We start from the raw sequence: 14,389 nt of genomic DNA, 5'->3' as shown, positions 1-14,389 counted from the left end.
ACTTGCCCAAGATCACACAGCAAGTGTGCAGCAAAGCCAAAATTCAAATGGGACTAAAGACCACAACTGATCTGTGTTATGCTCTCCCAGGTACCATCGCACCAAATTCTCCCACAATCCTGTGGGGCAGGCCAATGCACAGCTGGTTAAGACTCTGCCCAAGGTCATGCAGCTGTCAACAGGATTATCCCACTACTTCTTTGTTGATGAATGAACTGGTGTCCAGTTTAGTAACTTTAGTTGGGGGGCAACTGCCCTGGAGTCTACTTATTTCTGGGGGCCTTGACTGAGCTGTGGAAATGAAGGTCATGCAGAAACTGGACAGTGGGGTGGGTGCTAGGCACCAGCTTTCACACTCCTCACCTCCTGTCTCCTCAGGTTCTGGCTGCAGGGCCTTTAAACCACCTGGGGCAGAAGCTTTCAACCTGGCAGCCTGCGGAACTGTGCCTCGGGCCTGCCTGTGGGGTGGGGTTGGAGAGATCCAGGACACGAGGGACACCCCACCCCCCTTCCACCAGAGCAGCTCCACTTTGTCTAGGGTTCTGAGGGCTCTTTAAATTGGAAAAAAAAGGTTCTGTAGTCAAAACTACTTTTGAAAATCTGTGCCCTATGGAATAAATGTCCTTGTCAAGCAAAGTGGTTTTCTCAAGTCTACCCTAGTGACATTCAGGGGCTTGGATGCAGTGAATTCTGGGATGGAAAAGATAGGAGAGTGAGAATCTCCAGTGCCCTTAGCCAAGTCCAATGTCAAGGCTGCCCTGACCATTCATGGCCATAGGTCCTTGCTCTGCACACCTGCCTGGGTGTGCCCCAAGCTGGGGCCTGTTTGTCTCCCATGGTACAGTCCTGCCTCTGGGCATTTGCCCACAGCTTCTAGTGCCTGGACTAAAAGGAGGAACTATGGCCCTGGCTAGTTTGGCTCAGTGGATGGAGCGTCGATCTGTGGACTCCCAGGTTTGTTTCTGGTCAGGGGCATGTACCTTGGTTGCAGGCACATCCCAGGAGGCAGCTGATTTGTGTTTCTCTCTCATTGATGTTTCTAGCTCTCTCTCCCTTTCCCTTCCTCTCTGTAAAAAAAAATATCATTATATTAAAAAAACAAAAACAAAAAAAACAAAGAGGAACTATGTACGGGCACCCCTCTCTACCAAGCAATGTGTGCGGTGATGTCCATTTCCTGTAGCCCTCACTCCATCCCAGGGAGGAGAAATTGAGGTTTAGAGAAGAGAAATGACACAGTGAACACTCAAACCCAGGTTGGTCTGACGCCAAAATATTCTTTCCAGTGTACCCTCGCCTGTAACCTCTAGGGCCCTGTCTCTCTCCTCACCTTCATCCAAATCCTGCCCACACTCAGGGCTCGCTGGCACTCCCAGTGTGCCTCACTCTCTCTTATCCCCCCACCTTTGCAAATGCCATTTCCTCAGCTCCGAAAACAATGCCCTCCTCCCTTACCCCCTTCATCTTTCTGACTCCACACCCTTTGAGTGTCCACTTGGGTGTCACCTCTTCCAGGAAGCCTTCCCTGGATGCCTGGCTAGGTAAGAAGCCTCCTCTAGGACTGAACTTCCTCCATCATAGCCCCAAGGGCTCTGTCTTACAGTCATTTGTTTTTCTGCATTCTAAGGAGACACTAAACTCTTGGCGGCAGGGTCAAGGTCCACTGTGCTCACCTGTGCTGCCAGCATGGTACAAAGACAAAGTAGGTGCTCAACAAACATTGAAGGAGCAGACTTGATGTCTGCAATGTGCCAGACTTCCTGGCAGGTGCTGGGCATAGCATACAAACGAGGTATAGTCTCTGCTCTACTGGCCCAAATCCTGCCTTCCTCTCAACCTACTTGTGCTCTGCCTGCTTCCCACTCCACATCCCTTTCATTCACTCAAACCTTTGAGCACCAGCTAAGCCATGGTGGCACGGGGGAGCATTTGGCAAATGTCTGGGGCCTAGGAAGTGACACACCAGCCAGGCACACGTGCACGGTACACCATGGTGTAAGGAGCCCCCAGGGACTCATTCCTCTTCTGTTATGTGCCAGGCTGGTTCTGAGATTCCCCTTGCTGCCCCCTGCCACCCTCCCTTGCCCCATAGGCTGTGAGTCCTTCCCCAGCCCTAGCCCAGTGCAGCCGTACCCGGTTGATGAGCTCGCCAACCATGCCCGTCCAGGAGCCATTGGGCTCGGGTGCCCCGTACAGCCCGTCCTCCACCAGCCGCAGACGATAGCGGAAGCGCAGCAGCTCAGCCAGCTCCCGCAGCATGTCCACGCAGAAGCCCTCAAAGCGCTCATTTCCCGACAGGGCCTGGAAGTTGGGCCTGCGCATGACGTATGGATTTTCCTGGAAAGGCAGGGGAGGGGGGGGGGTGTCAGAGTCCGGCGCCTGGGTCAGAATCCTGGAGCCCAGGCTGTTCAGCTAGATCCAGAATCTGCTGAGTGGGAAACAGGCCTGAAAACCAGGGGCAACAACACATGGACTCTACCAGCCTCCAGATCACAGGTGCCATTTTAATCTCCACCAGACAATCTGGCATTCATTTGTCTCAATCTCAAATGCCTCTGAGGCAACCTAAGAGTGAATCAGACTGGATGGAGGTCATGCTGAGCTGAAACAGAATCTTTCAAATTTCTGACTATGACCCACAGTGAGATTCCTTTTACTCTGCTACCCAAACCACACACATATATGCGCATGTACTCACATGCCATAATGAGACTTGGTTCCACAAAACAGCCTTGTGCAGATGGCAGTATACCCTGGTATGTTCTGTTCTGCTCCATATTTCCCCCACAACATGTAGTGAGCCACTGAACTGAGTTCATGAGCCGGCAAGGGACTGAGGGAGATGGGCCTGAGATGTCAGATGGCCCATCTTGAGAGAATTTGGAAACCCAAGAGGTTTTGTAAGATCTCCTAATAATAAAGGTTAGGCACAATTCAAATTCTATTAACATTTTTAAATGTTGTGCAGGCTAAACAAACACCTGACAGTTTGGAATCTCTGGCCTTGAGCTGGTTCTTATGATGATGCTTATTTCTGAGAGATTTGAGTAAATTTTACTGACTCCCATCATGCCAAGTAAGTGCAAAAGCTGAGAGAATACGCCAAGTGCTGGTGGAATGAGGCCTCCAAAATGCCCGTAACAAAAGGGACACTTACCTTGACATAGTCATTTTCTAAGTGGCTATTTGTGTGGTATCCCTGTAGCCTTAGGAACAAAAGGAGTCAGGACTTAGGAGAGTTGGGCCGGCGCTCTGGCAATAACAGCCATGACAGTGAGCATGTGCTGAGAGCCTGCTGAGTGTAGCCCCTGTGCTACATGTGTTCTCGGGATTCTTTCCCTTTGATTCTTCAGTGACCTTTCATGGGAGGGGTTATTACACTTATTTTGCTCATGGGGAAACTGAGGCTCACAGAGGTAAAGTGACCTGTTACCTCTGTTATTCAACACATCATTCCTGAACTCTAAGGCAGATGTGGCTGCAATATTTTGCAGTTCCTCCCAGAGATAGAGCCGATTTCCCCGCCCCTTGGCTCTGAGATGACCTCAAGATTAGCTTTGGACAACAAAATTCGGTGCAAGTGATGCTGCATGAATTCTAGAACCGGGGCCTTCAGAGCAGCCTTTAGGGACTGCTGTGTAAGGAACCTCAGGCCAGTCTGCTGAAGGACGAGTGAACCAGCAGCCAGCACCCACAGCCACTCCAGATCTCCCAGCCCAGCCTAACCACTGTGGGCACAGCAGGCAAGGGAGGGCAGCAGAAATGCTCTGTCGACCACAGAATTGTGAGAAATAATAATAATTATAGCTGTGAGCCTCCAAGTTTTGAGGTGGTTGCACAGGTAAGTACAGTGAGGCCAGGTTCTGTTATGAGCTCTGGATTCCAGGACCCCACAAAGCCCCTCAGTTGAGGGGTGACGAAATGCAGGGAAGTTAGTGCTTTTTTCCTCTCGACCAAGCTGCCTTTTCAAATCCAAAACTGTGGAACTGGGGGTAGGAATGTGAGATGCTACTAATAATAGCGGCGCAGCTAGTGTTTCCTGTGGGCTCGCTGTGACAGCTATTCTGTCAGCGTGGGAGGTGGGTATTATTACCTCTGCTTTAGAGATGAGGACACTGAGGTACCGAGAAGTGAAGTAGTACGCTGCTGAGATGGACAGTCAGTCTGACTCCGAAGCTCTGCCCTGTGCTAGACTGAACTCAAGTGGACAGAACCCGAGATCAACATGGGAGACCCCAGACATACAGCTGGGGACCCAGATCAGATCAAAGCTGGAGAATCAAAAATCAAGAGTTATCTAGATAAGCACCCACTATTAGCTGGAAGGCTCTACTACAGCTCTCTTGACATGCAAAGGAGGAAACAAGCTCAGGGAGATCAAGTGTCTTGCCCAAGGCCACACAGCAGAAGCAGGACAGTGGGATGGGGAGACTGGGAAGATCTGGGATTCAAAATCCAGTTGCTGTGGAGTCATATCTCCTTGTTCCTTCCAGCAGGTCAAGCTGATCTCCAGATTCATGATTGAGGCACTTGGGCTGTGAATTTAAGGCCTCAGGACGAGGGCCTGGGATTATAGGGCCAGAAAGAGGGCCTGCCCCTATTAACAGAACTCAGGATCAGAAAACAATGCTGTAGGACTCAACCTAGAGCCCCGGACCAGCAGAACCGAGGCTCTTAAAGGAGCCTCTAATCCAAGGTTTTCAGGGTTCTTCAGGGACCTTCTGTGGAAGCACTGCAGACAGACAGTGGGCTGTTGCTAAGTCTGGGTTAAGAATTCATCCTACAAATGTCTGTGCACCTGGACACAAAAATGCAGGTCCCAGAGTCATGGCAGCATTGCTTGTAGTGGGAACAAAGACTGGAGCAACCTAATTTGGGACAGGTTTAAAAGACTACTGACGTCATCAAAGTATCCCAGGCAACTACTAAAATAACAAGTTCTCTCAGATCTATTAAGAGGGGAAAAACAAGCAGAATGTGTACAATATGCTACTCTGGGTGAAGGAAAGAGTGGGAACATGCTTGTATATGCAGACCTTTTTGGAAGGATGTGGCCTATGGGGAACTGGAGAGAAAAGGAGACTGATTTTTCACTCCTTATCCCCTCTTTGAATTCCATTTAATTTAGATTTATATTACCACTTGTTCCTACACCAGTTTAAAAGTTTGAATAGTAACTAGTAAAATATTAAAAATTTTTGAAGTATGTCAGAGATAAGGGAGGGAAGTAGACTGACAATTCTCGGGGAAAAGGGGAGTGGTGGAAGCGGGAGGAGACTGAACATAAACTGTGCACCTATGGATGAGGACAGTGGGGGGTGGGGAAAGGGTAGAAGGTGGGGTGGGAACCTGGTGGAGGGGGGAAGAAATGAGGAACCTTTGTAATAGTATGAACAATAAAGATTGATTTTAAAAAAATTTTGAAGTATGACATTTAAATACAGATGGAAATCAAAGAGTCAAGACCAAAGCAATTCTAAAGAACATGAAAACCAGAGGATTTATCCATCAGATATTAATACTTAACTTACAGATATGGTATGTAAGACAATGTGGCATGACAGCAAAACTGGACAAATGGACAGAGGACAGAATGTGGGAAACCCACACATGAGTGGATACTCAGTGATGACACAGGCAAGACTGTGGTGAAGGGGTAAAAAAAATGACCATTTTGTTCTAGCTTGTTTGGCACAGTGGATAGAGCATCAGCCTTTGGACTGAAAAGTTCCATGTTCGATTCCAGTCAAGGACACATGCCTAGTTGTGGACTTGATTCCCAGTAAGGGGCATGCAGGAGGTAGCCAATCAATGATTCTCTATCATCATTGATGTTTCTATCTCCCTCTCCCTTCCTCTCTAAAATCAATAAAAATATATATATTTTTTAAAAGAATGACCATTTTAATAAATGGTGCTATTCAACCAAGTATATTCATAAGGTAAATAAAATGTATTCTGATCTCCTACCTCACATAATATATAAAAATCAATTCCAGGTGGATTGTAGATCTAAATATAAAAGGAAAATTTGTTAATTTTAGAAAACAAATAGACTTTATGACTTTGGTCCAGAGTATTATTAAATTCTAAAAGAATTAACCATAAAGAAAAAAGAAAATGAATAAGTAAAATTAAAAATATTTTTATTGTCCTGGCCAGTGTGGCTAAGTGGGGTGGGCATGGTCCCATGCACTAGAAGGTTGCCAATTTGACTCCTGGTCAGGGCATATGCCTGGGTTGTGGCTCAATTCTGGGTGGGGAGCACATAGGAGGCAGCTGATCGATGTTTCATCAAAATATATTTGATGAAATATAATTTCATCAAAATATATCATTGGGGGGCCTGGCCGGTGTGGCTCAGATTATGGTGTTGTCCCATACACTGAAAGGTTGTGGGTTTGATCCTTGATCAGTGCGTACATGGGAGGCAACCTATCAAGGTTTCTCTCTCAGATGGAGGTTTCTCTCTCCCACCCTCTCCTTTCCTTTCTAAAATCAACTTAAAAAATATTCTCAGGTGAGGATTGAAAAATGTATCATTGGGGGCGGGGGGGAACATACAAGTGAGAGGGCAAAGCAAGTCACAAAGTGAGAGAAGACATCTGTAATACATATTTCTACAAGGGATAGTACCCTTTACAGGAGGAATCCTATATAATAATAAACTAATATGCTAATTAGACCAAACAGCAGAACAACCTTCCAGATGAAGCCAGGTCTGCAAGGGCCAGCCAAGGCTGGGAGGGGCTGCAAGGGCTAAGCCCCTTGCACAAATTTCGTGCATAGGGCCTCTAGTATATAAATAACTCACAAATAAATAAAAAAGTCATATATCCCAATTTTTAAAAAAACAATAAAAGACTTGAGCAGAGATTTTCCAAAAGAAGATTTCCAGAGGAGAATCCAAGATGGCTGCTCGGGTAGGCAACTAGCCGCAGCCGCACACAACAATTTTAATAAAATACAACTAAAATATAAAATGGACATTACCCAGAACTACAGGAAAGTCGACTGACTGGAAATCCTACAACAAGAAGCAAGGAGAAAACCAGCAGGAAGCGCGGAGGAGCTGTAAAAGCCTAAGGTACGGAGACACGCGGCGCGCGGAGAGGACGGAGCCGGAGAGGAGGGAGGCCGAGTGCCTGGCTGGCGTTCCCTAGCGGGAAGGAGATAAACACTCCGACTGTGCTGGGCCCCTGACTGCTCTGAACCGCCGTTCTGGGCCAGACCCCGGGGACCCAGGCTCACCCATAGGGAGCTGGGCTGTAAGTCGGAACCCCGGGGTAGCGGAGAAAGGAGGTCCCGGAGGCGCGCACACTGCCCCCAGAGAAGGGCCGGCCGGCTGTGCCGCGGGATTGCCCTGACGGGAAGGAGACTGGAGCTCCAGACTGCTGTGAACGCCACCTCCAACTCCACTTCCAACTGAACTGAACCCCAATACCGGGCTCATTGTGGAAGAGCATAGACTGTTTGGCAGCAGGCGAAAATCGAGGGCACCTTTCTCTCAGAGGCGCCGGCAGCGAGCACTGAAGGACCCGCATAGGGCGGGGCTGACGGAAGCCAAAGCTGCAGGCTCCACCCTGAAACCCCGTCCCATCTGTAACTGCGAAATGCGACAACAAAATAGATCACAAACGAAAGAAATGGAGGACAAAAAGCGTCTGGATATAGAGTTCAAATCTACGCTTATAAGGTTTTTCAAGAATTTCCTAGAAAAGATGGATAAGGCCTATGAGGATATGAAAAGAGATCAACTAGAATTAATAAGGAGTCAACAAGAAATGATAAGGGATCAACAAGAAATAAAGAATACATTGTCTGAAATAAAAAATATTCTACAGAGTCCTAAAAACAGAAGGGAAGATCGCAAGAATCAAGTCAAAGATTTGGAACATAAAGAGCCAGAAGACACTCCTCCACAGAAGCTAGAAGGCAAGAGAATCCAGAAAATTGAAGATAATGTAAGAAACCTCTGGGACAACTTCAAGCGAACCAACATCAGAATTATGGGGGTTCCAGAAGATGAGAGAGAGCAAGATATCGAAAACATACTGAAAGAAATAGTGAAAGAAAACTTCCCCCACCTGGTGAAAGAATTTGACTTACAAGTCCAGGAAGCGCACAGAACTCCAAACAAAAGGAATCCAAAGAGGACCACACCGAGACACATCATTATTAAAATTCCAAGAGCAAAAGATAAAGAGAGAATATTAAAAGAAGCAAGAGCAAAGAAGGTAGTAACTTATAAAGGAGCACCTATACGATTGTCAGCTGACTTCTCAACAGAAACCATGCAGGCCAGAAGGGAATGGCAAGAAATATTCAAGGTGATGAATAGGAAGAACCTACAGCCAAAAATAAGCTACCCAGCAAAGCTATCACTCAGAATCGAAGGCCAGATAAAGAGCTTCACTAATAAAAAAAAGCTAAAGGAGTTCATCACCACCAAACCAGAATTATATGAATTGCTGAAGGGGGTTCTTTCAGAAGAGAAAGTAAACAAAGATAAAAAATATGAACAACAAATACGTAATTATCAACAAGTGAATCTAAAAACCAAGGAAATTAAAAAAATCTGATGAACAATATTAACTGTTGAGTATAATAGAATCAGAGGTATGGAAGGGGAGTGAACTGACGATTCTTGGGGAAAAGGGGAGAGGGGGGCGTGGGAAGAGACTGAACATAAACTGTGCACCTATGGATGAGGACAATGGGGAGAGGGGAAAGGGCAGAGGGTTGAGTGGGAACCTGGTGGAGGAGAGCAATGGTGGGGGGGGGGGGAGGCGGGGAAGGAACATTTGTAATAATATGAAAAATAAAAACTTATTAAAAAAAAAAAAAAAAAAAAAAAAAGAAGATTTCCAAATAGCTAATAAACAGAAAAAGGTGGTCAGCCTCCTGGATCATTAGGGAAATGTAGGTGAAAACCAGTGTAATTAGGTCCTGTATATACTCACCACTGGGGAAAATGAGGAGTAACTGAAATGCTCATTCTCACACTACTGGCGGAAGGGCAAAGTGGCACTGCCACTATGGACAACACTCGGGCGGGATCTCCTAAAGCTGAGAAGACTCAGCAATTCCACTCCTGGCTGAACACTGGACGGAAGCGCTGAGCTCACCAGAAGGCATGTAGTAGGTGTTCATGGCAGGACTTTTCATAATAGAAAAACACTACAAACAACTCCTAAGTGCATCTACAACCAGAGGCTGAGTAAACTGTTATGTTCACAGACCAGAACATGTAACGATGAAACTAAACTACTCCCAACGTGAATGAATCTCACAAACACACCAACCGAGGAAGTCAGACAAAAGAGGGAACATAGGATAGGGTGCTATTTACATGATGTTCAAAGGCAGAAAAGCTAATCTGTGGTGATGTAGAGATGGTAGTTACTTTGGGGGCTCAGAGACCAGAAGGGACATGAGGAGGGCTCGGGTGGGAAGGCTGGTTCCACGGGTGTATTCAGTTTTTGGAAATTCAGCAAGGAGTACATTTAGGATTTGTGCAAGTTTCTGTATGCATGTTACACTTCCATAAAAATCCCTTAAAACTAAGAACAAGCAAAAAAAAATTAAGTAGGGTGGGTTTTAGAACATTCCTCGAAAGCTGCAGGCCTTCTGTGAACCCAGGACCCAAATCCATATCCAGGACTTCCTGGAGTGCTGTTTAAACAACCCTGATCTAGTCCAGCCCCTTCACTCTATGAACATTTCAATTCCCCCACTTTAAAGGAGGGAACTGAGGATGGAGAGAAGACACCCACCAGGTTATGTAGATGTGAATGGCAGAGCCAGGCCTAGAACGCAGTCCTAAGGCTCAGAAAAGAGCAAAAACTGAGGCAAATCAAGGCAGTGTAGGGCAATGGACAGGTATGTGGGTTCTGCCAGCTGGTGGCTGGGGCAGTCACTTAACCCTCATCTGAAAATCAGGGGCCATAAGAGTACCCAGCTCAGGGCTGCCATGAACATGAAGTGCTCAAAGACATCAGCCAAGATGATTGATGTTTCTATCAAGGATGCCAGGTCACAAGAGAGAAAAGAGAAGGGCTCGTGTGTGGTTAGCACGATCATGCTGGGCGCCACCAAGGGTGCCTTCTGACCTCATGCAATCCCCTCACAACCCTTCAAAATGAGATTTAATAGACCCATTTTACAAATAAAAGTATGGAAAACCTGAGTGGTAGGCATTACCAGGCAGTGGTAGGCATTCCAGGCAGTGAAGCGAGGAACGCCTGGCCCAGAGGCTCCAAAGAGTAGGAAGCGACATTACAGCTGCTTGAGGAAAGGAATCATGGGGACCAAATGAGGGCTTTCCAGGAGCAGGGCCTGAGGAAAGGCCCCTGCACAGCCTCACCTCTTACAGCCCCACCTTCCTGTGGGCCTCTCTCAACTTGGCACCAGCCAGTCCTCTCTCAGCTCCAGACCTGTGTGCCCCACCCCAGGGACACCCCCACCCTATTGAGAAACTTCTCCTGCTCCCTCCCTCAGCCCAGCCCTTGGGCATCACAGGCACCACACCCTATCTTCACTGCTTCTCAACATCCCACATCAGATCCCCCTCCCTGCCCACAGCCCAGCCCAGCTCAGGCCTTGTACTCCCCCACCTGGAGCACCTCCCTCTCCTTCAGCCTCCCTTATGCACCCAGGAACAATTCTGACATTCCAAACTGGCCCCGCCCCTTCCACTCAACACCTTCAAGGTACAGGGTAAGCATAAATGAGTCCTTCAGAGTCCCTCCCACCTCTGTTGCAGCACTTACCACCCCTCCGTGCTTACTACTAGGTGCCAGGCACCACTCTAGGCCCTGGGGACAGAGCAGGGAGTAAGACAAGTCCTGACTGCCTCTTGCCCAGATGCCCACGCTGACTCAAGTCTGAATCCCCAAGTATCTGACATAGGCCCTGTCCAGAAACACAAGTCAGAAAATGTTAGTGAAGCAGCAGGCACATCTGGCTGTGCACACGGAGCCAGCTACCTCCACATCCAATCCGACAAATGCTTCCTGAGGCCCCTGCTTCTGTGGCTTCCTGGCCAGATGCCCACCCCTGCCTCCTTTATGCACCCACCTCCTACGCAGCTTCTAAAGCCCAGTCTAATGCCACCTCCTCTGTGAAGCCTTCCTTGGGCCTTCCACAGCGAAGTCATTCCCCTTTTCTGTGTGAGAATGACTGTGTCCATGCCTGTCTCCTCCATTGAACTGGGATCGCCTCCCCTCAAAAGCAAGGAAACCATGAGGCCATGTGTGACTCATTCCTGTACCTCCAGAACTTGTGTAAAGCCTGGCACTCAGCAGCTTCAGAAAATATTTGTGGAATGAATGAATCCATCAAGAGAATGAATATCAGGAAGAGAACACTAGCTCCGAGGCCTTGGGAAGAAGAGATAAGTGCGAGAAGAAGCTCGAACTCCCTAGGATCATGCTCTGCTCTCTTGACACCCCCTCCCTGACCTTTGCCCTTGCTCCCCACCAAGGACCCTATCTCTTCAGGCCCCAGGAAGGCCCTTGAACTGGCAACACTCCCACAAAGCACAGAGGTCGGACTTCTGCCAGCCAGCCTGCCTGGCCCACAGGGCTCTCAGTGAAGTTGTTACAAAGTGTCTGGTTTCCTGTCTGCAGGCCATCTGTCCCTCCCCAGCAGGATCACTGGCCCTTTTCCAGAGGGACTCGAAGTCTACTTTTAGATCAGGAGTTCCCTAGGGACTGAGGGAATGGTCCCTCGACACTGCTTTAGGGGCCTCTTGACATCCTGTAGAACCTGTGGTAATGCTTTCAACCTCAGCATCCATAGCACTAGCCAGCTCAGCTCACAGAGACATTGCCAGTTGACCAGGGACTTTGCTGCTACAAAGAGCATGCCCAGGCCCTAAGCCCAGCTGCTCCGGACAGCTTCCTGCTCACCAGATCCTGTGTGTCACCCCTCCCTGACCTCCTAGAGGCCACTGTGCCCAGCGGGTGGCAGGGTTGCAGGGGAGAGGGCATGGCCTCGAAGACTGACACTCAGCTCCAGCAGGGACTTGCTGTGGGACCTGTTTCCTTACCTTCAAAAGAAGGAAAATAAGACAAACCTTATGGAGTAGCTGAGAGGTTTAGAGTGACACCTGGAAAGGGCCTAGCACAGTGCCTGTGCAGAACAGTGCTCAGTAAATATTCGTTGACCCACAAGGCCTGGCTCTGGTCTGGCAATTGCAGGAGCAGCACCAGCAGGCTGAGGACAAGGAGGGGCCAAGAGGACTGGAGATTCAGAGTACAGGCTCTGGGGCCACAGAGACTCACTTCCGTCCTGACTATGCCACTTAACTTGCTGTGAGACCCTGGGCAAGTCGCTTCACCTATCTGGGCCTCAGTTTCCACATCTTCAAAATGGGCATTAAATAGGTTAACATGTGTGTCAACACACTCAGCAAGTGTGACAAAATGACCACTCCTGACCGTGACTGACGATGGGTGCCCTGCCTGCGTGGCCACATGGAATGCTCACGGCGCTCCTGTGAGCCAGGCCTTCCTCTCCGCTGTGCAATGAACGGCAGGCTGCGGAGCCCGGGCTGGGCTGCTGTGAGGACAGAGTCTGTGCCTCCCTTGCCCTGGCAGCGATTAGGATGGTAACACCTGGGCCCAGTCCGGGGTAGTTGGGTGCAGGAGTCCCATCCCCACTGCGCTGTGCGCTTTGCCAGCTGAGGCATCCCTCCTCCTGACCAGGACTGGGCTGGGCACCACTCAGGAAAGGCCCCTTCGTTTACTGCCGCCCCACAAGGGCCACTCACCAAAATGGTCGTGACCACCAGCGTCTTGTTGGCCAGCGTCTGTGACAGGTTGATGTCCAGGGTGGTGGCGTTCATGGCCAGGGTCCGGTTAGAGTACCACACCCCAATCTGGGGAGGAGAGGGGTGTGGTATTCTAACCGGTGGGGTCCCTCCCAGCCCTCCCTCCCTTCCACCTCCACCCACCCCACCCAGTCAGGGCTCTGGCTTCACCCTAGGCCTGCTCACCTCACGGTGGCCCTGCGGGGACTTCTCTAGGATACGCAGGGTGTAGTTGGTCCTTTGCCCTTTGCTGTTGAATTCGACCCGCCCGGTCAGCCCGTCATACTCTACCTAGCAGGGTGGGAGGTGGCCAGAGGGAGGGATAACAGGGGCCCAGAGAGATGGGTGGGAGAGGCCCAGAGGGAAAGAGACAGAGGTGGATGGGACGAAAGAGAGGGAGAGGGACCAGGAAGGACCACAATTAAACCAGCAAGACCACACACCAGCAAACGCGGGGTGATGGAACACAGACACAGGACACAGCAGTGCAGGTGGGCAGAGGAAAGCCAGGAAAGAGGGACAGAGGGAAGAGTAAGGAAGAGGCGCAGAGAAGCAAGAGGCATTGGTGGGGTTGGAGGTGAGGGAGAGGGCAAAGGGCCAAAAGGTGGACACAGTGAGTCCCCCACCGGAGGCAGGCCGATCGCCCTCAGCCCTCCCACTCCCAGCTCACCATGCGCAGGTAGTTCATGAGGCTGGTCCCATGGGGCCAAATGTTGGACGATGTACAGGCCAGTGGCTTCACACCGATCTCCTGGCTGCGGTTCAGCTCCCGGACGGCGCTCACCACCACATGCACAGCATCAAACATCAGGGCAGCTGACAGCTGAGATGGGCAGAGGTGGAGTGGGACAGGGAAGAGGCAGCTTAGCCAGGGGAGTCTCCGAGCCCCATGGTGCTGCTCCCAGCCCTCAGACAACTCTCTCAGGACGTCTTTCTCAGGGAATGCATGTGACAGGGAAAGGTGTGCATGCTGCCAAGCCTCCACGGAAGCATCTCTTCCTGAATGCGTGTGCCCATGTGTCTGTTCAGGGGAGGGCACGTCTGAGAGCGTGTGCCTGGACAGCCAGTGTGTCACCCCTAAAGGGAGTGTTCATGGGCCTGAGGGTGAGGGTGTGCCTGGGAATCTGCATGGCTGTGTGGCTGATGCAGGCAGTAGACATTGGCCAGCCCCTCTCTCGGTGTGCCTAGGGACGTTTATGCGGGTGGGGCTGGGCAAATGTTCCTATTTGTTTATACACAGGGCGGGGCGGGGTGTCTAGGAGGCAGGAGCACAGAGTGGCTGTGAGCCCAGGCCTGGGAGATAGGCAGGCCTGAGCTGAAGACCCAGTTATACTATTCCCTGTAGTGTGTCAAGTCCCCTCTCCTCTCTGAACCTCAGTTTCCTCCCCTGTATAGTGGGGATAATCACCATCTCTGCCTCTGAACATTAGGGTGGGGATCAAGGAAGATAAAGAACTCAAAACAGCGCCTGGCTCACAGTGAGGGCTCCAGACAAGCTGTCACTGATAGTGATTGACGACATGGGGCGTCTGAGTGTGTCTGCGAAAGTGCGCCTTAGCTGGGTGGATGTGCAGG

The 14,389-nt window shown here is 49.8% G+C and overlaps 1 protein-coding gene across 6 annotated transcripts in view; it reads right to left on the bottom strand.

Annotated features, from left to right (window-relative positions):
• The window catches only part of GRIK5 (glutamate ionotropic receptor kainate type subunit 5), a 58,001-nt gene that overhangs the window by 31,081 nt on the left and 12,531 nt on the right, over positions 1 to 14,389 (bottom strand). For all 6 annotated transcript variants that reach the window (XM_084905265.1, XM_084905263.1, XM_084905264.1 and 3 more), the window contains 4 exons: positions 13,485 to 13,637; positions 13,001 to 13,105; positions 12,776 to 12,883; positions 2,134 to 2,337 (listed from right to left, as the gene is read on the bottom strand). In XM_084905265.1, coding sequence (XP_084761391.1) covers positions 2,134 to 2,337; positions 12,776 to 12,883; positions 13,001 to 13,105; positions 13,485 to 13,637 — 570 coding nt within the window. The remainder of the gene's footprint in view (positions 1 to 2,133; positions 2,338 to 12,775; positions 12,884 to 13,000; positions 13,106 to 13,484; positions 13,638 to 14,389) is intronic.

Source organism: Pipistrellus hanaki, assembly GCF_964339955.1.
Source record: "Pipistrellus hanaki genome assembly, chromosome: 15".
Classification (NCBI taxonomy): Eukaryota; Metazoa; Chordata; class Mammalia; order Chiroptera; family Vespertilionidae; genus Pipistrellus; species Pipistrellus hanaki.
The sequence above is the reverse complement of the archived record's forward strand: the minus strand, read 5'-3'. Positions and strand labels throughout refer to the sequence as shown.